Source organism: Rhinatrema bivittatum, chromosome 11, assembly GCF_901001135.1.
Source record: "Rhinatrema bivittatum chromosome 11, aRhiBiv1.1, whole genome shotgun sequence".
NCBI lineage: Eukaryota > Metazoa > Chordata > Amphibia > Gymnophiona > Rhinatrematidae > Rhinatrema > Rhinatrema bivittatum.
In genome coordinates, this window is record NC_042625.1 from 65,389,197 (window position 1) to 65,408,826 (window position 19,630).

The 19,630-nt window shown below is 42.6% G+C and overlaps 1 protein-coding gene across 7 annotated transcripts in view; it reads left to right on the forward strand.

The window, feature by feature from the left end:
* Positions 1-19,630, forward strand: part of OSBP2 (oxysterol binding protein 2) — a 299,091-nt gene that overhangs the window by 194,874 nt on the left and 84,587 nt on the right. For 6 of the 7 annotated variants that reach the window (XM_029619307.1, XM_029619308.1, XM_029619311.1 and 3 more), the window contains 2 exons: positions 346-462; positions 7,070-7,187. In XM_029619307.1, the coding sequence (XP_029475167.1) occupies positions 346-462; positions 7,070-7,187 (235 nt within the window). The remainder of the gene's footprint in view (positions 1-345; positions 463-7,069; positions 7,188-19,630) is intronic. The other variant, XM_029619309.1, reaches the window with a different exon arrangement.

The following is a 19,630-nucleotide window of genomic DNA, read 5'->3' on the forward strand; positions in this document are numbered from 1 at the left end:
TATGTTGGTAGAGACCCTTTAAGGTCTCCTCTCTATAACCCTAGTCAAAGACTTGGGAAGAGAGTGTAGTGTGAGATGACTGCAGTGGTAGGTTCTGGTCTGCTGAAGCACAGACTGCATCAGAGTTCAGTCTGGCATTTTTAGTTAACGGGCAAAGGAGAAGGAGCTATTTTTTGTTTCCTGGTTTCCCTGCCCATTGTGGGCTAGGCCTTAACACTCCTGGCTATCCAGGATGGGAAGAGAGAACACCTTGTTTTCCATCTTGCATCCAGTGTTTGGACAGTAGTGACTTTCAAAGACAGTCTGTGTTTCAAGCATTTTTGTGAGTTTTGCTCTTTGGTTCAGGAGGAAGTTTTCTCTGCTGCCCTTCCTGTTCAAGAGTGGAAAAGACTGGAGAATGTCCGTGCTCTTCTACGAAGGACTTTTCATCCCAAAGTCCCATAACATCTGGAAAGAAGAACTGTGAGTAAGAGTTGCTTTTTCATCTGGAGAACCCCTAGGAAAAGAGAAGTCGAGAGAATTGGATTGTCTGGAGAATAATGGTATCTCAATCGTTTTTGGGAAGGGAATTCCATCCACATCCAGGGTTCCCCTGTCCGCCTGGGATTGTCATTTTTCCATACACTGGAGGGTAAGATATTCCTGGGACCCAAAATACTGAGGAACACTTGCATAGGTGAAGATACGTTTTGGAAACCTGAGTCTGGACATGGATATGCCATGGTGCTAGTTAATTTCATCCGAAGATTTCCTGCAATATGATTTTAAGTTGGAACACACATCCAGCTTGTTTATTTTGGTACATATTCCTCCACAACATAAATCTAAAGATACAGAGCCCACAGCAAGAGTCATCCCTTGTGCCTTTGATCCTGGAGATCTCTCCTGGCCCACCCCATCCCATCATTCAAAAAATCCTAGACTTGGTGAGAATGTAGCCCGGGGACTGAAAGTAAGAATTGTTTGCACTTTGTGTTTGTACTTTGTGATATAGCTAGGCATGGGCACAATGGCTGGGGCCGCTTTAACCACTTTTGTGTATGGGCTCCCCCCTTGTGTTTTTTCCAGACTGAATCTCACCCCATGTAAGGAACAGAGAAATATTTTACACAATTTATTTTGTTAATATTTTTTTATTAAATAAAGATGTACAGGCAAGAACCCAGTGCACATTGATTCCTTATGTACACAAGGCCAAAAATAAAAAATACAACTTTAAACTTTTTAAAATTTTCTCCCCCAAACACAAATTGCACAAGCAATTCTAAACACTCCTCATTCCCTCACTAAAATTACATAACACTTCTTTCTATGAACCACAAAAGCCTCCTATCCTAAAGCAGTTTCTTCTCGCTCTCACCCCTCCCTCATAATTCCGCCTAGGAGATAATCCAGTAAATCAGGGTACAAATTTTTTCTTCCCGTTTGTTCTGCTTCTGGAATCGGGATTGTTCTGACCACCCTGTAAAGAAAATGAAATAACAGATCTAGAAATAGAGCAACAATATAACTAATCTTTCTCATGCTTATTCACATCTCTTTACACCATGTCCTAAAATACCAATATACTGCCTATTATGTCAGGCTGCTATAGATCTCTACACAGAAACTACATATATAGTTGAATACCTCAGTTTGTTACATATGCAGAACACAGACAAACTCTCACCACATACCGAAGAGACCATAAGTTTAAAAATTTAATCAAAAATTGAATTGGAAACTGCAACAAGCCAGACTCTGTATATAGTGCAACAATGGAAAAACAAACATCACCATTCCTCATAAAACAATACAATCAATAATTATAAACATCAATCATAATAGTAAACCCATACTAATAAAAGTTAAATATTTCAAAAGAGCTGATGAATAGAATTGTAAGGATTGGTGTGAACCCTTGGTGCTGCAATGCAGTTGATGCAGCCTCGCGGGCAAACCCACAAGGCCTATGCCGCCAGCTGGCGAATGGCCTTGGTAGCAGGCCAGACTAGAGCTTCACCTATACCAGCCGCCTCCCCCTTGAGTTGAGCCCTTGGGTTCTGGCAGCCAACAGGATGTAGGCGGAGCCCTACATCAGAGAACAAAACGAGAGTCCAAGGCACGCTGGGTCAGGGCAGGCAGCTAGCAAGAATGGTCCAGTCCAAGCAAGGGTTCAGATCCAGGCAGCAGGCTAGAATAGACAAGAGTCCAGGCCATGGGTCAGAGCAGGTAGTAGACAGCAGAGATGAGATCCAAGCTAGAGTCAGAACCAGGGAGTGAAGTTGAAAGGAACAGGGAGCCAGAGGACAAGATAGGGGAGACAAGGACTAGGGTGCAAACAAGGCGAAGGCAAGGGACAGGACAGACAAAGAACCAGATAAATAACAAGGCAAGGAGCAAGGCACAACATGACACAGATAGCAACACGTACTGGAGCACAAGGACACCAGGAAACCTGTTGCTGAGGTGCTGGCTGGTTGCAAAGGACCTCCTTATATATTGATGGGGGATGTGATGTCAACCAGCATCACAGGAAGTCCCTTCTTAGGGGACCTATAAAAGAAGTCCAGAGTTACAGGAAGCTTTATCCCAGGTCCTGGGAACATCATGCTGCCTAAATTGCTTTGCATCAGAGGTGAGGGGCATAACAAGAATAACATCCAATAATTAAAAACTACAATTTTTTTAAATTTCCTAAAAATCAATAAAACGGCACACACATCAAATGCACCCAATAATAACAGTTCATAAGAATTAAAAGCATCCACCAATCTCCATACCTGACACCCTGAGATTGTCGTTGGAGGGTACATACATACATACACACACACACACTCCCTCTCTCTCACACACGTTACTCTGCAGAGTGTGCTGTAAGATTGAGATGGCAAGGGGAGTGAGGCAGGCACTGTATAGCAGCAGCACAAAGCGTACACCTTTATTTTGCTGAAGTTAAGACACATGCATGATGCTGAATTCCTGCTCTTCATCCCCCAGACCCAGTCCATGCTTGCTCACTCCCCTCTCCACTCAATCCGAACTCTTCCCCACATATTCTCCCATTCATACCCCCTAGGTAGGGGCAACGGAAAGCCTTTTTGGTAGGGAGAGGGCCATGCAAACTGCCCCCCAACTCTTCTCCCGTCTCTGCCCTTATTGTCATTCTTTCTTACATACATTCTTCATGTAAACCGTATAAAAGTACAATAGGTTATTATTATAACGACACTTCAGAAAGGAGCTGTTTGGCACAATGCAAGAACACTAGTAATAAATTAGAGATTAGGATCACACCCAATATACCCTGGCTAACAATTGAGGTTTCTTTTTGTCATTGTCAAATAACATAAACACTGCACCTCCGGTTCTGTAAATATATACTCTGCAGCCATAGACCCCCCCCCCCCCCCAACAATGGGTGCAAAGCATTTCCCCCATAACTCACCATACAAAACACCCCTCAGGGACCCTTCCATTTGAACAATCTTTTAAGCAGGTCTAAAGTTATCCAGGTCTTGTGTGGCTTGGATGTTAAAGGTATTGGCGGGGACTGGGGAGGGTCAGAAGGATGGAGGGGGTAGGCACCCCTATGATTTCTTGTGGATGGGTGGGTGGGGTGGCAGGAAGGGAAGCAGTCTGAGCTTCTTTAATCAGAAATCAGGACCAGGGCCGACATACAATTCTGGCCCCATCCTAAGTCTTAACAAAGGTTTGGGGGAGGGAGTATGGCCTGAGGGCCTTTGTATTAAGTTTTGGGAGGGGAGGGAAGGGATTAGCCCTCTGAATCTTTCATTGGTTTTGATAATGACAGCGCTAATTAGCCGGATATCTTTTCAAGATATCCAGTTAAGTAGCATATTACCTGGCTATACAAGGTCGGATAACTAGAAACTTACCCAGCTATATTCAAACATAGCTGCTTAGGTTTTTTGTTGTTCAGCTTATGTAGCCAGATAACTTTAGGCTGGTGTATTCAGTAGGACATTTCTCCCACTCAATATATGAGACAAGTTATCTGTCTAACTGTAGTCGGATTACTTGTCCACTAACCAGCCTACTGAATTTGGACCCTTCTGTTAGCAAATTTCAGTGAAATTTGTCAAGAGGAACAGCCCAGCAAACATTGCAGCATGGCTAGTCCACTAGTAGGAAATGCAGATTGGAAAACAGAACAAGCTGGACTGTATGTATATGTATGTATGTATATATATATATATCTCAGCAAATAAGTTATGGCAAATCTTTTGTAAAGTGGTGTGTATGTGTGTGTATATATACATATACATACAGTCCAGCTTGAGAGAGAGAGAGAATATGAATATACACACACGCACACACGTGTAGTGATGAAATGAGTCATTTCAATACTACACCAGGCCCTGCTTCAGCTTAAAGATGGCTCTGGTAAAGTGTTAGCATATGTAAAATGACAGGTGGACTGTTTTAATGCAGTTGCTGCTGAACCTTGAAGAATATTTAGCATAAAGCATATAACGATATAGGTGCTTTATAAGAAAACTAGCAAAAAGTGCCGATCGTTATTCGGGAGGTCTGGTCTATAGCAGTCTGTGTGTGTATATACCTGTGCCTGTAGGTGTGGGAGCCTGTGTGTATGGATTTCTCTTCTATCTGTGTGGGTGTGTCTGCCTGTGCCTGCATGTATTTGTGTTTTTGCCTGTACCTGCGCCTGTGTGTGTGTGTGTGTGTGTAAGCCAGTGTAAGTCTGTGCACATTTGTACTTCCTTGCATATGCTTTTGGGGTTTGTGTGTGCCTGTGTGAGCTTGTGCACACCTATCTGTGCGTGCCTATGCTTGCCTGCCTCTGTGTATGTGGGAGCATGACAGGCAGGGCTTTGCAGACAGAGCTTATTAGTGAACATTACTCTGTGCTGGTCAGTATGAGTGAACATTACCCGTTGCTTACCATATCAGTAAATGAATATCTGCAGTAAAAATTAGTGGTGGTTTTAACTTGCATTCTATTACATCAAGTCTCCAAAAAAGGGGGAAGGGAGAGCTCGTGGGGGTGGGGGGGTAAGACTGTTAAAAATATGGGTAGAGCTGAGAGTTAACTGGGGAGGGAGAAAGATGAGAGAGAGTTGAGGGAAAAGATAGCAAGAAATGGGGAGAAATGAGCAAAGAAGGAAATGTGAGGAGGAGAGAGAGAAGGTTGTCTGGTCAATAACATCCTGTATGTGCCATATTACCTGAACAGCACCAAGTAATGTTCGCTAATACGCGCCGTTTCTGAAGCTCTGTCTGGTCAAACTCTCACACAAAGGGACATGGAGGCATAAGCACAGACAAATAGGTGCACCAAGCTCACACAAGAACATGCAAGTGAGCAAAAGCGCCCACAGGCTGGCACACTGGCTCACATGTGCACACAGAGGTGAAGTTTAAAAGCCCAACATACATATTAATTAGGGGATGTGCGAAGAAGTTGGGCTTGCACGCGCCAAATGGATTTTAAAAGCCACCAAGATATGCGCATATCTCCTACAATGTGCGCGTCTCAAATTTTTTTTCAAAAAGGGACGGCCAAATAGCTTTTGAATATTGGTTTCTGAATATTGGCTTCTTTTAATTTGCATTTATAGAAAATTCTTTTAAAAGATGCTCTTGTTCTGAAGGTGAATGATTGAACTGACCGGGTGGGCCGTGCAGTGAAGAGCACACTGACAGGCTTGCTGACACCTTGCTACATCTTTATATGACTAATCTGATTTTGATATTGTGGTGTTTTTTGTTTCCCTCATTTTTACATGTTAGATGTAAAACATTGATAAGGAAGGCAAAAAGTTAATTTGAAAAGAAGCTGGCTGTAGAGGCAAAAACTCATATTAAAGCCTTTATATATGAAGCAGGAAACCTGTGAGGGAGTTGGTTGGATTATTAGATGAGCAAGTGGTTAAAGGAGCAGTTAGGGAAGACAAGGCCATAGCAGAAAGATTAAATCAATTCTTTGCTTCGGTGTTTACTGAAGAGGATATTGGGAAGATACCCATGCCAGAAATGGTATTTAATGGTAATGATTCAGAAGAACTGAAACAAATCACGGTGAATCTGGATGATATAATAGGGCAGATTGACAAACTAAGAAGTAGCAAATCACCTGGACCAGATGGTGTACACCCCAGAGTTCTAAAACAACTAAAAAATGACACTGCTTTGCAGACAGAGTGTATTATTTGCATAGTGCACCTTCTACTGCTCTGAATGCCACCTCGTGGCCACTGGCAGACATGAAATTGTGACTGACCAACCATCACAATCCTTTTACATATAGAGAGAATATTTTTTTTACTGTTTAAGACTATCACTGCATTACTGGGTTGACTGGCCTCACTCTGCCTATTTGTGTAAGATAGATAAAGGCAGAAAAAGACCAGCCTTCTAACAATCTATCCAGTTATTCCTGCCCAAAATGCTAAGTATATATTCCAGCTAACAGCTATAGAATAGGACCACTAAGATATATCATTCCTTATCCAAGACACTTTTTGTCATCTTTGTTTTTTATACTGTTCCATTTTGGGCAGATAAGCATACAAGATCCTCCTCTTAATTTGTGCCTAGTACCCCTTCCTCTTACCATGTTTAATCGCAAGGCTTTGCAATAATTGAAAAAAAACTACTAATTCTAGGGTGGCTGCTCCCTGATCATCCGGTCGTCTAAGTCTTTTGTATAGCCTGCCAGACCTACCCGGCTGCATGAGTACCTGTGTTTCCATTACTATGCTTACAGCCAGACCCATCAGTATGATGCTTGCATTTCTGCTAGGACTTCTAATGTTTCAAAGTGTGTATTTGGCAACCCCAACACTTGTTGAATCATTTAAATAGAGAACTTTAAGCACATCCTGCTAGGTCATGTTTCTGCTATCTCTTCACTTTTTTGCAATTAAGGATTCTTTGTGCTCATCTCATGTACTCTTGAAGTCTACTACTGTGTTAGTTTTTAGACCTAAAACTGCACAGAGTGACCCTCTTATACAGTAAGAAAAACCTTCTCAATGACATTTTGTATGTATCCCTCATGTGGATGGCTTATAGAACTGACTGGACTGCTGGTTTGTGCTTGCAGGGAATGTGCAGCGTGTAAAAGGGGAAGCCAGTGATGAAGATGAGGAGACGGAGTATTTTGATGCCATGGAGGATGCAGCAGCCTTCATCACAGTAACCACAGACCCTAAACAGCACAGGTACGGTAAGAGACCTCCATTACGGAAGAACATTTCACATTTGGCTACAGTATAAAGCCTATATAGACATGGTATTATGGGAAAACATTTTATGTTGAGCTGTTCTGCAAGGACTACACAATTGGAAAATTGGTGTGATAACAAATCCCTCCCCCCCCCCCCCCCCTCTTTAAATAGACTTCAGAAGGGTACTGTCCCTGTGAACCAGCGTTATTACAAGGGACAAACTACATCAAAAGCTGTGTATAAACAAAAGTTAAACACATTTGACAGTGTTAGCAGTTATAGGGTAATCTATGACACATGCGAGTACACACTTCCATAAGGAGTAAGAGCAGTGGCATAGCAACATTCTGCTCGGGAAAGCACTGACCAATAGTAAATCTTTGTATCTGTGGTACCCAGGCCTGATATACCTTTGAATTACCAGTGAGCTCACTATATTTCCCCAAGGGTGGGGTATACCACTCAACAAACCACCGAGCCCCAGTATTGTTCCTGCATAAGTAGAGACAATTGCTTCTTCTGACCCTTTCCACAAGAGTGCACCACAATATGTAATGTTCTTTGACTCCAGGAATTAGCTGCCATATGAAGGGCCCTTGACTTTCCGGGCGTGGCTGACCATATTGTAGCACAATGCTGTTGCAATCAGTATGAGCCAAAATGAGGATTCCCTTCACCCCTAGAGTAGAGTGCAAGAGAATGAAGGATTAACAGACAACTCACAATTGGGTTGGCTTGTAATCCCATGGTTTATAGGTGCTGCAGATAATGACATTTCTTTGACATAATGAGAAGTCACAATAGGGTAATATCAACATTAAAAAAAAAAGAGAGAGATTAAGCCAGAGACCTCTGATCAATGTCTCTGCTGCCTATCCCTGGGTCACAGAAGTACTCCCACTTCACATCCGCAGATCCTGGAGAGAGAGACAGCAGAAACAGTTTTAAGCACAACCCTCGGGGATCCAGTAACTCTTCTGCAGCTATCTTACACTGCTTGCTTGTTTTGAGTCTGCTGAAGGGGCAGCTAACGCAGCATCCAACACCACATCGGAGAGTCAGTAATATGCTGTCTGTCTGTCCTCTGTGTAACTGCTCAAACTAAGCAGGAAGTTCACGGTCCAGATCCCTGCATAGGTTAGTAAAGCTCTCTAGTCAGACAGAGCAGCCTCTTTTCTGCCCTTTTCCTCTCCCAGTAAGCCCCAGCTGTTTCAAAAACTCTCCCCTTCTCTCTCTCTCTGATGACTCTTAAAGCCTAGTGCTCTGTAGCAGGGTGTAGTAATATGATGCAACCATGAATTAAGGCGGCCATGTTGGGGAGGGCTACAGTGCAAGGTAGGATGGTTTTATACTGCCCCCCTACTTAGTCACTGTCACCCTTGCAACATAACATATTATACAATAGCATTTGCATAACTTATAGCACACAGCTATGGCCTTAAATAACTTTTACCCAATAAGACGTACTTCCCTTTCCAATTTCTTCTAAACATCCTGCATAGATTGCCAACTACTCCCTTGAATCAGAAGTGGGAGTCATGGCTAGTTTCCTTAACATGAGAAACCTCAGCCCCGGCCTTTTGCCGGGATGCTAGAGAGGACTCCTCAGTACTCTGTATGTTAGACGTTTCAGAGGTCTGATTTCTTTTGCTGTTTTTGGACCCTCAGAGCTTTTTGGCAGTTCAACTTGTATTTAGAGAGTCCCTCTAAGGGCAACAACTCTGGGTCTTCTGAGGCTGGATAGTTCTCCCCTCCAGGACTCCCTGTGGCACAAAAATGAGCAGTCAGGGCTTTTCCTTTAAGTGCTTTTATTTATTTATTTGTATTTAGATGTTTTATATACCGTCGTTATAAAAGAAGATCACAACGGTTTACAATATCAGCATTCATAATCATGCTTAATGATCCCATATTGTGTGTCAACGTTCATCTTCTAGTTCTACACCACAGTAAATATTTATTCTAGTTCATAATCATATATATTCTAGGATATCACAATAGCTACTATATAAGCTAGTTCATATTCATACTTTTTCTTGGTCGACATAACAGTAAAAACAAATTCTAATTCTACTAACAATACACTTTCATCTTTCATTACTTATTGCTTGCTCTGATAACATTATCTCTGGTACTGACGTTGCAGTTATCAGCATTTTGGTATTTTACATTAAATCATATGCATTTCCAAAGAGCCATGGTTTTATTTACAGTGTTTTAAAACAGCATTCAACACTTAAACATTCTCTCCATAGTTCCCAAACATAAACTCAGCTATTCTCAGAGGCTGCCTAATCTCGCTGAACTCATGTGATTTCATTTCAGTTCACTTCACAAACACTAACTTTATTTTCGTACTTCCCACACACCATCTCAGGCCAGCTATTCTCAGGAGCTGCCTAATTCTTCTGTACTCACATAATTTCAGTTCACTTCAAAAACACTTCACTTAGGTCAGCCATGTTGCAGGAGCTGACCTGTCCTGGGGCCTATCTAAGCCTTCTAGGCCCCTGTTCTTATCCTCAGCTGAGGGATCCTCCCTTGGACCATAATCCATTGCTACACTGAGCCTTAAGGTGGACCAGGCCAGCTACCTGGAGCCGGTGCTTAAGGTGTTCTGGGACGCTTGGATATTCGCGCTGTCACATCCCCATTTAAAAAAACTGAGGGAGATTTACTAACTTGCAGTAGTTTATCATGGGAAGCGCCAAATAACATGGGGGGGGGGGGGATATCCCTGCGATATTTGGCTTCTCCCCAACAAATTATCACCGCTGTACTGTGGTGGGAATTTTTTATTGCGGTAAAAAATGCACAACATCGTGCCGTGGTACTGTCTCTTCCCATTCAATGGCGATCCACCTTCTCTTAAAGGGCCAATGGCCTGACAAATGGCACTTCTTTAGGGAGCATAAAAAATTACCCTGGAGATTGATGTCGACCACTGTCCACCCACCCCTCTCCACTGCCTCCCAAGGCACTGTCCCCCATGAGAAGCAAATACATTAAATGGCACATGCGCAGTGATGGCCCTTTTCCTTTCCCTTCCCTTCCCTTCCACAGCCCTTCCCCCTTCAATAGCACAAATCCCCATAGATAAAGGATAACCTTTGACACCCCACGGCCCATCCATACCCCCTCTTCCAAAGTAAAAAAAATAAAATAAAATTCCCTGGTGTTTAGTATCCCCCTCCCCAAACCCAAAAAGTAGAACCCTGATGGTCTGGGGCGGGGGGGGGCAGGTGGATCCTCACCCCTCCCCTAACCCCAAGTACCTTTCAAAAGGGGGCTTAGATAACTTGCTGGAGGCCTGGGGCACCCCTTATCTCCAGGCCCAGTCAGTGCCATTTTTCAAAATGGCGCTGCAAGGTCTGGGGATTAACCCCCCCCCATGGTGATTTTTTTTTCTGCCTTTGTATGGGGAAGGGGTTGTTGGCACCTTGGCCCTTCAAATTTTCCACAGAAGCATTGGGGACTTGTGTTAGTGACCCAATGCTCCCTCAAAAAATTTATCTAGAGCTCCCTCAAATGTGATAAAATGACAGGGCTGACTTTTTTTTTTTTCCCTAAAGCCACGATATTTTATTAGCATTGGATTGCCTATGCATAAGCTGCTTTGCATGCATTAGACAATTTTATGCATGTAAATGCATGCAAAGCAACTTATTTCCATAAGGGGAGGACATCTTTGTTTGTCATGTGATAGTGCTGCAATATTGCTTGATAAACAGCATTTAACGGGCATTACGTGCTGTTTACCACGCACTATCACCATATTGCAGCTTAGTAAATCTCCCTGCTAATTGGTTGGACCTTTTTCTCAAGCATTGAATGCAGGAGCTTCAGGATTCAAAACAGTTGGTGCTCCCAGGTTAAGTGGTAATTCAGATTCTGCTGCCTTTGAAGGCTTTAAGAGTCCTGGCTCAAAGAATAAAGTGGGAGGGAGTCGTCCTGTTTTTCTTCCGGCAGGTTTTGAGTTGAAACCTGATTTCCGCTTAATCATTTTGCCCTTCATGGTCTGGCAGAGAGTACAGAACCTTGTATTGTTTCTTGAACAATCTTAATATCTTCCCCTACAGGAATCAAATGATTATGCAGCCAAGTCTTGATTGGGCCCTCTGGACCCTCAGTTTTTAGCTATGAGTCAATATGAGTGAATCACACAGGTTTTCCAGGAATACCTAAGTTCCTCAGCAGCACACAATCTCCAGGTTTAAGATCCTGATATTTTACCCTCTTAGCATATCATATCTTATTGCTGCTATTTTTGATCCCTGCAGCATTCTGGACAAGTGGATAGGTCTTTTTCAGATCTTCTCTCAGTCTGTGTACATATTCTTTCAGGGCCTCTGGAGATGTATCATCTGCAGTTACCCCAAAACATATATACACAGGCGGCAGGCTTCTTGCCAAACATAAAGAAGTAGGGCGGGTACCTATCTCATTCTTGATACTGTGCTAGAATGTGGATGTTTCTGCTCCAGTGAGCCTTCTGCTTTGGTTTCAGAGTTCCTAACATGTCCAACAAAGTCCTGTTGTGAACCTACATAAGAACATAAGACTTGCAATACTGGGTCAGACCAAAAGCCAGTTAAGCTCAGAATCCTGTTTCCAACAGTGGCCAAGCCAGGTCACAAGTACCTGGCAGGATCCCAAGGAGATAGATTCCAAGCTGCTAATCCCATGAATAAGCAATGGATTTCTGCAACTCTACCTTAATAATGGTTAATGGACTTTTCTTCCAGGAACTTGTCCAAACCTTTTTTTTTAAACTGAGCTACACTAATAACTTTCACCACATTCTCTGGCAATGAATTCCAGAGCTTATTTATGTGTTGAATAAAAACATATTTTTCTTATTAGTTTTAACTGTATTACCTAGTAATTTCATTGTGTGTCCCTTAGTACTTTTCGAAAGAGTAAGCAACTGATTAACACTTACTTGTTTCATTCCACACATTATTTTATAGACCTCTATCATATCTCCCCTCAGCCCGCCTTTTCTCTAAGCCGAAGAGTCCTAAACTCTTTAGCCTGCCTTCATAGGGGAATTGTTCCATCCCCTTTATCATTTTGGTCGCCCTTCTCTGTACCTTTTCTAATACTGCAATATCTTTTTTGAGATGCAGTGACCAGAATTGCACACTACTCTAGATGTATTTGCACCATGGAGCAATACAGAGTCGTCATATTCTCTGTTTTATTCTCCGTTCCTTTCCTAATAATCCCTAACATTCTATTTGCTTTCTTGGCTGCTGCTGCACACTGGGCAGAAGATTTCAATGTATTTTCAATGACTGTACCTAGATCCTTTTCCTGAGCGGTGACTGCTGATGTGCATTGTGTAGCTATAATTTGGGTTACTTTTCCCTAAATGCATCACTTTGCACTTGTCCACATTAAATTTTATTTTCCATTTGCATGCCCAGTCTCCCAGTTTTGCAGTGTCCTCTTGCAATTTCTCACAATCCTCTTGTGATTTAACAACTTTGAATAATTTTATGTCATCGGAAAATGTGATCACCTCACTTGTTCTCATTTTCAGGTCAATTATAAATATATTAAAAAGCAGTGGTTCCAGAACAGATCCCTGGGTCACTCCAGTATTCACCTTTTTCCATTGGAAAAATTTACCATTTAGCCCTACTCTCTCTGTTTTCTTTCGACCAGTTCCCAGTCCACAATAGGACACTGCACCCTACCCATGACTTTTTAATTTCCTAAGAAGTCTCTAATGAGGGACTTTGTCAAATGCTTTCTGGAAATCCAGATATATCAATTGGTTCACCTTTATCCACATGTTTATTTAAGTCCTCAAAAAGTGTAGCAAATTTGTGAGACAAGACGTCCTTCCCTTGGCTAAATCCATGTTGGCTTTGTCCCATTAAACTATTCTTATCTATATATTCAGCAGTTTGTTCCTTATGATCATTTCTACTATTTTGCCTGGCACAAATGTCAGACTCACTGGTCTGTAGTTTCCTGGATCACCTCTTGATCCTTTTTAAAAAATTGGCACTACATTGGCAACCCTCCAGTCTTCAGGTACCATAGATCAGAGCTTCTCAACCTTTTTTATATTGGGGCATGCTTTCTTTTCTTCATCCTTGTGACGCACCAAACCAAACTTTACAATGTCACACATATTCATATCCACCGGTTATTGGTTATGTGACTGTGAAAATGCCAGGAAATGTACTTTTAACTAAATTGAACAGTGCTACTTTCCCTCCCCAAGGGCCAACCCTTACAGCACTCTTTTTCTCTCTAAACCCAATGCCTCTCAAGATTCAATCCCAATCTCCTTCTCCCCAATGCCAAGTGTTCCCTTTAAGGATTGGTTTGCTGTGTGCAAAAAATTTTGGTTACATTACCCTGTGAACACTATTTTCTTTGATGCAAAAAGCCTATCACTTTTATGCTCACAGCAACCTAATCCTTAAAGAGAAAACTGGGTAAGTCCCATCCCTTGCTTAAAATATCTACTAACTTCAATGACAATAAAATGTGTATGAAAAAATATTTTCAGCGATAACATTCAAAGCTTTATGCATGCAGGTGAAATTAATAAAGATCAAGCCTTTGTTAAAATAGAAATGAAGGGATGTCTATAATGCCATAAAACCCAATGATGAAAAGTGCCATCATTTTCACAGCAAGAATTAACATTGGACAAGACAGACTCTCACCAAAACAAAATAGAAAGGCCATAAATAGAAATAGAAATGTGCCAACAAAAACTGAACTGAAAACCACAAGCCCAGTGCAACAATAGAAAAACAGAAACATCATCATTCCTCACAAAACATCAAGCAATAAAATCAAGACATAAAATATTCATAATACTAAAATCATACTAATAAAAAAAATAAAATAGCCAACAAGCATCCAATAATTTTTAAAAACTTGTTATAAATTTCCCAAAACACCAACATAATATTTCAAAATAGCAGAAATATCAACCACCCCCCCAATAATTAAAATAAGGATTTTTAAAACTTCTGCTCTCCATACTTGGGATCTTTTGATTTCCATTCACCCTGAGATTGTCGTGGATTGGGGGAGGGAGGGCGGGCCACACCAATTTTATATTCACACACACACACAGACACCTTCACACACAGACACCTTCACACACAGACACCTTCACACACAGACACCTTCACACACAGGCTATTTCTCCTTCACAGACACATTATATGTGCGCCTGTGAGAGTCTATATGTGACACACAGGCTTTCACAACCATGCACGCTCACACAGGTACACAAACACAGATTCTCACACAGGCCCATACGCAAGCAGGCTCCCAATCTCTCACAGGCATACACACAAGCAGACTCCCAATCCCTCTCTCACTCTCACACACAGGCATACACACAAGGAGGCTCCCAATCTGTGTCTCTCAGGCACACACAAAAGCAGGCTCCCAATCTGTCTCACACATTCTCAAGCAGGCTCTTAATCTCTCTCTCTCTCTCTCTCTCTCTCTCTCACACAAGCCAGCTCCCAATCCCTCTCTCTCACACTGATGCACAGACTCTCTGATGCTCTCTTCCCTATATGGTTTGCATGCTCTCTCTCTCTCTCCTTGGGACCCATACAGCATCACTCACATGCACTCTCATACATGCTATTACTCACAAACACACCTCTTGCACATGTACTGCACACACTATTTCTCACATTCACTCACACAAGCTCTCATACATTCTCTCTCTTCCCCCTGAATGTGCATTTTGTTGGCGGCAGCAATATCTTTTCTTTAGCCCTGCCGCAACCATCTCTCTTCCACCACGTTCATCAACCTTCTAGGCCGCACAGCCGAGCCTGACGCAGCTACGTACTATTATTGGCCATGTGGCCAGGGCCCAATGCAGCAATGTTCTCTCTTTGGCCACATGGCCCAGATGCGATATGGACCCTTTTTTTTTTTTTTCAGCCTGGGTCCAACTGGGATCGAAAACAAAAATAGCGAGGCTGCTGAGACTCAGGACATGGGCCCCATGTGCCTGAGGTTAATGATGCCTCTGCTGCAGTTCAAGACTACAGTGAAGAAGGGGGAAAGGAGATTACTGCGGCACAGGACGTATCTTGCTGCGGCACAGCAGTGTGCTGTGGTACAGTGGTTGAGAAGCTTAGCCGTAGATGATTTTACTGATAGTTTACAAATTTCCAATAGCTGATCCGCAATTTTATTTCTCAGTTCTTTCAGCACTCTAGGATGTATAGCATCTGGTCCAGGTGATTTGTTACTCTTCAGTTTGTCAATTTGCCCTTATATATCTTCCAGGTTCACTGAGATTTGTTTCAGCTCTTCTGAATCACCCTGAGGATTGATAAGCAGTTGTCCTTGTCTTCTGGTCCCCCAACATGCATGATAGCTCATAAATTAGCTTACTTTCAAAGTCTCACCCTTGGTCTGAGTGAATTCTCAGAATCCCATAATGGATGAAGAATCTTTTGCAGAGGACCTTAGCCACTGTAATCACTCTCTGATCTTTAGTGTGATAGGCTTGAGCGAGTAAAGTAGACTTTTACCACAAGGACATTGCCAACATTGCCTTTATTAGGTTCTCTGGGCAAGAAATTGATACATACTAAGTCCATAGGTCCACTACTTTACATATGTCTCATGTAGGCTGTTTTGGGACACAATGTCTTCCTCTGAATGCACCTTAAGCAGGACTTACAGTATTCTTTTACTTCATTTTTCATGCAAGGCCAATGGAATCTGTCCCTCACTAGATCCATAGTCTTATCATATCCAAGATGCCAATGATTATTGTGGAGAGATTGCAAGACGATTTCTTTGTATTTCTGAGGGAGGAACAACCTCCATTTTTCACTCCCTCCTGGTGAAGGAGTCTTCCTCGCCTCTCTTTTTAGGCTTAACCAGCTTCACTCCTTGGCCAGTATGGAGACCAACAGCTGATTGCTTCAGGATCGTCTCATCCTGCTCTTGTAAAGCCTTTGACTGTTGCTCCTATAAAGTCTCCCTCTGTGCCTGTCATAGAGCTTCTGTAGATAGTTGAAGTAAGCAAGTCATGTCCAGGGTAGTGGTCCCCCAATAGATTTTGGGCATGGTCCTAGAATGGGCATCACACATCTCAGTCAGCCTCCCTGTGGCTGCTGTTCCCTGTAGACTCTGGCATATGCCTCTCTTCTGGACCCTGGATTTCTATGATTTCATCCTTAGGATGCTCAATTGAATGAGGCCTCCTGGATAGGATATCAACATCCACATTATTAAGATAATAAATTGCCTTATTGGGTCAGACTGAGAGTCCATCAAGCCCAGCAACCTGTTTCCTACAGTGGCCAATCCAGGATACAAGTATCTAGCAATTACCCATATATTAAATATATCCCATGCTGTTAACACTTGTAATAAGCAGTGGCTATTTCCTAAGTCAGCCTAGCTAATAGCAGTTTATGGAATTCAACTGAACCAAATCACGGTGAACCTGGAAGTTGTAGTAAGCCAGACTGACAAACTGAAGAGTAGCAAAATGCGTGGACCAAATGGTATACCCTCCAGGGCTCTGAAAGAGCTAAAAAATGAAATTTCACATTTATTATTAGTAATTTGTAATCTATCATTAAAATTGTCCATTGTACCTGAAGATTGGAGGGTGGCCAATGTAACCCAATATTTAAAAAGGACTCCAGGGGTGATCCAGGAAACTATAGACCAGTGAGACTGACAAACAGTCCTCAGTGCCAGGAAAAATCATAGAAACTATTCTAAAGAATAAAATCACAGAACATATAGATATGGTTTAATGGGACACAGCCAGCATGGATTTACCCAAGGGAAGTCTTGCTTTACAAATCTGCTACATGTTTTTGAAGAGGTGAATAATGTGGATAAAGGTGAACCTGGGTTTTCAGAATGCATTTGACAAAATCCCATATGAGATGCTTCTAAGAAAACTAAAAAGTCATGGGATGGGAGGCAATGTACTTTTGTGGATTGCAAACTAGTGTTAAAAGACTGGAAACAGAGCATAGGATTAAATGGTCAATTTTCTAAGTGGAGAGAGGTAAACAGTGGAGTACCTCAGATATTTGTACTTGGAACGGTGCTTTTCAATCCTACCTAATAAACGAAGGATGACCGACGTGCCGCAAATGCGCGGTAGAGACCAGCTCTACCGCGCATGTGCGGGCGAGCACGTCGGTCTGAGCCGAAAAAAAATGGCGGCGTCCAGTGGCAGCGGCGGCGTTGAGTGGCAGCAGCGGCGGCGGCGGGTGGCGGCGGCGGGTGGCGGCGGCGGCAGCGAGGGAGGAGAGAGAGGGAGGGACTGAGTGAGAGGGAGGGAGTGGGACTGAGTGAGGGGGGGGAGAGAGAGAGGGGGGGGGAGAGAGAGAGAGAGAGGGGGGAGAGGGAGGGAGTGGGACTGAGGGAGGGAGGGAGTGGGACTGAGTGTGAGTGAGAGGGAGGGAGTGAGAGGAGAGGGAGGAGTGGGTGAGAGGGAGGGAGGTAGGGGGTGGTGAAGAGTGAGGGGAGAGAGAATGAGGGGGAGGTGAGAGACAGAGGGATGTAGCCCGTTTTAACGGGCTTAACGGCTTGTATATTTTTAAATGATCTGGAAAGGGGAACTACAAGTGAGGTGATCAAATTTACAGATGACACAAAATAATTCAGAGTTGTTAAATCACAAGTTGATTGTGATAAACTGCAGGAGGACCTTATGAGATTGGAAGATTGGGCGTCCATATGGAAGATGAAATTTAATGTGGACAAGTGCAAGATGATGCATATAGGGAAAAATAATCCATTCTGTAATTACACAGAGTTAGGTTCCATATTTGGAGTTACCACCCAGGAAAAAGATCTAGGTGTCACAGTGGATAATACATTAAAATTATTGGCTCAGTGTGCTGCAGCAATCAAAAAAGCAAACAAAATATAAGAAATTATTAGGAAGCGAATGGTGAAGAAAACAGTCATATCACTCTATGGTGAGACCACACCTTGAGTACTGTGTGCAGTTCTGATTGCCGCATCTCAAAAAAAGATATAGTTGCACTGGAGAAGGTACAGGAGAAGGGTGATCAAAATTATAAAGGGAGTAGAACAGCTTCCCTATGAGGAAAAGTTAGAGGTTAGAGCTGTTCAGCTTGGAGAAGAGACAGGTGAGGGGGGTATGATAGGAATCTGTAAAATAATGAAAAGATTTAAACAAGTAAATGAGAATCGGTTATTTTACTCTTTCAGATAATTCAAGGACTAGCAGACACTCCATGAACTTAGCAAGTAGCACAATTAAAATAAATAAGAGAAAATTCTTTTTCACTAAATACACAATTAAGCTTTGAAATTCATTGCCAAAGTATGTGGTTAAAGAATTTAGTGTAGCTGGGTTTTAAAATAGGTTTGGATAAGTTCCTGGAGGAAAAGTCCTTAAACTGCTATTATTCAAGTTGACTTAAGGAATAGACACTGCTTATTAGCGGCTTTTGTAACATGGGATCTATTTAATGTTTGGGTACTTGCCAGGTTCTTATGGCCTGGATTGGCCACTGTTGGAAACAGGATGCTGGGCTTGATGGACCCTTGGTCTGACCCAATATGGCAACTTCTTATGTTCTTACTTTCACTGGAGCATTCTGTCTTCTGGCACCCTGTTGGCTTCATTACAAGAGCCCTCTTTAATTTCCCTTATTCTTTTGCCGGGAAACAAATGTTTGCATTACTTAGGCAAGTTTTCAGGTTATTGACAGTCTTGTTTATAAGTGGCCCTCTTCCCCACAGCAAAAGCAAAATTTACTTCCTTTTAGCTTTTTGATGTAGGCAGGAGTTTACCTCCTCCTTCAGATTTTAAATCGACAGAACCAGTTTAGAAACTGGTATTTTGGGGGGGGAGGGTTGCCAACAAACCTACCATATCAGACAGAGCTGCTAATTGCTCCCATAACTGAGACAATCCATCCTTAGATCAAGGCCTCTCCATAGCATAAGCCTGAGCTCCTGAAGCTCTCTTCATTTCCTTTTCTTCCAGCAGGGCTGCTGCTGCTTTAACTTCCCCGAGTAGATGGGGGGCTGCTTGCCCATCCATTTTCAGTTTCAAAGCCACTTGTTTCTGTCCCAGAGCCCCTTTCAATTTCTGACTAAGGCGTACTTTGTCTGCTTCCTGAGGCTCAGTCCCATGGTTCAAGATAATTTGGTGTGGCATCTTATCCAGGTGACACATATACCCTGACAGCTTCTCTTCATCCCGTTGGTAAATATGCCAGAACTGATACAACAGATCAGGGCTATCTTCAGTGTAGCCATATTAATCATTGAGAGCTGCCAGCCAATCTCTGATGGTACAAGATGGGTTTCTCTGTTTCAGAGCACTTAGGACATCTACTGCTGAACTTCTCAAACTCTCTATTACTCTTTGTTGCTTCAGAGACTCAAAGCAATTCCATTCTTCTAGAAGTTTG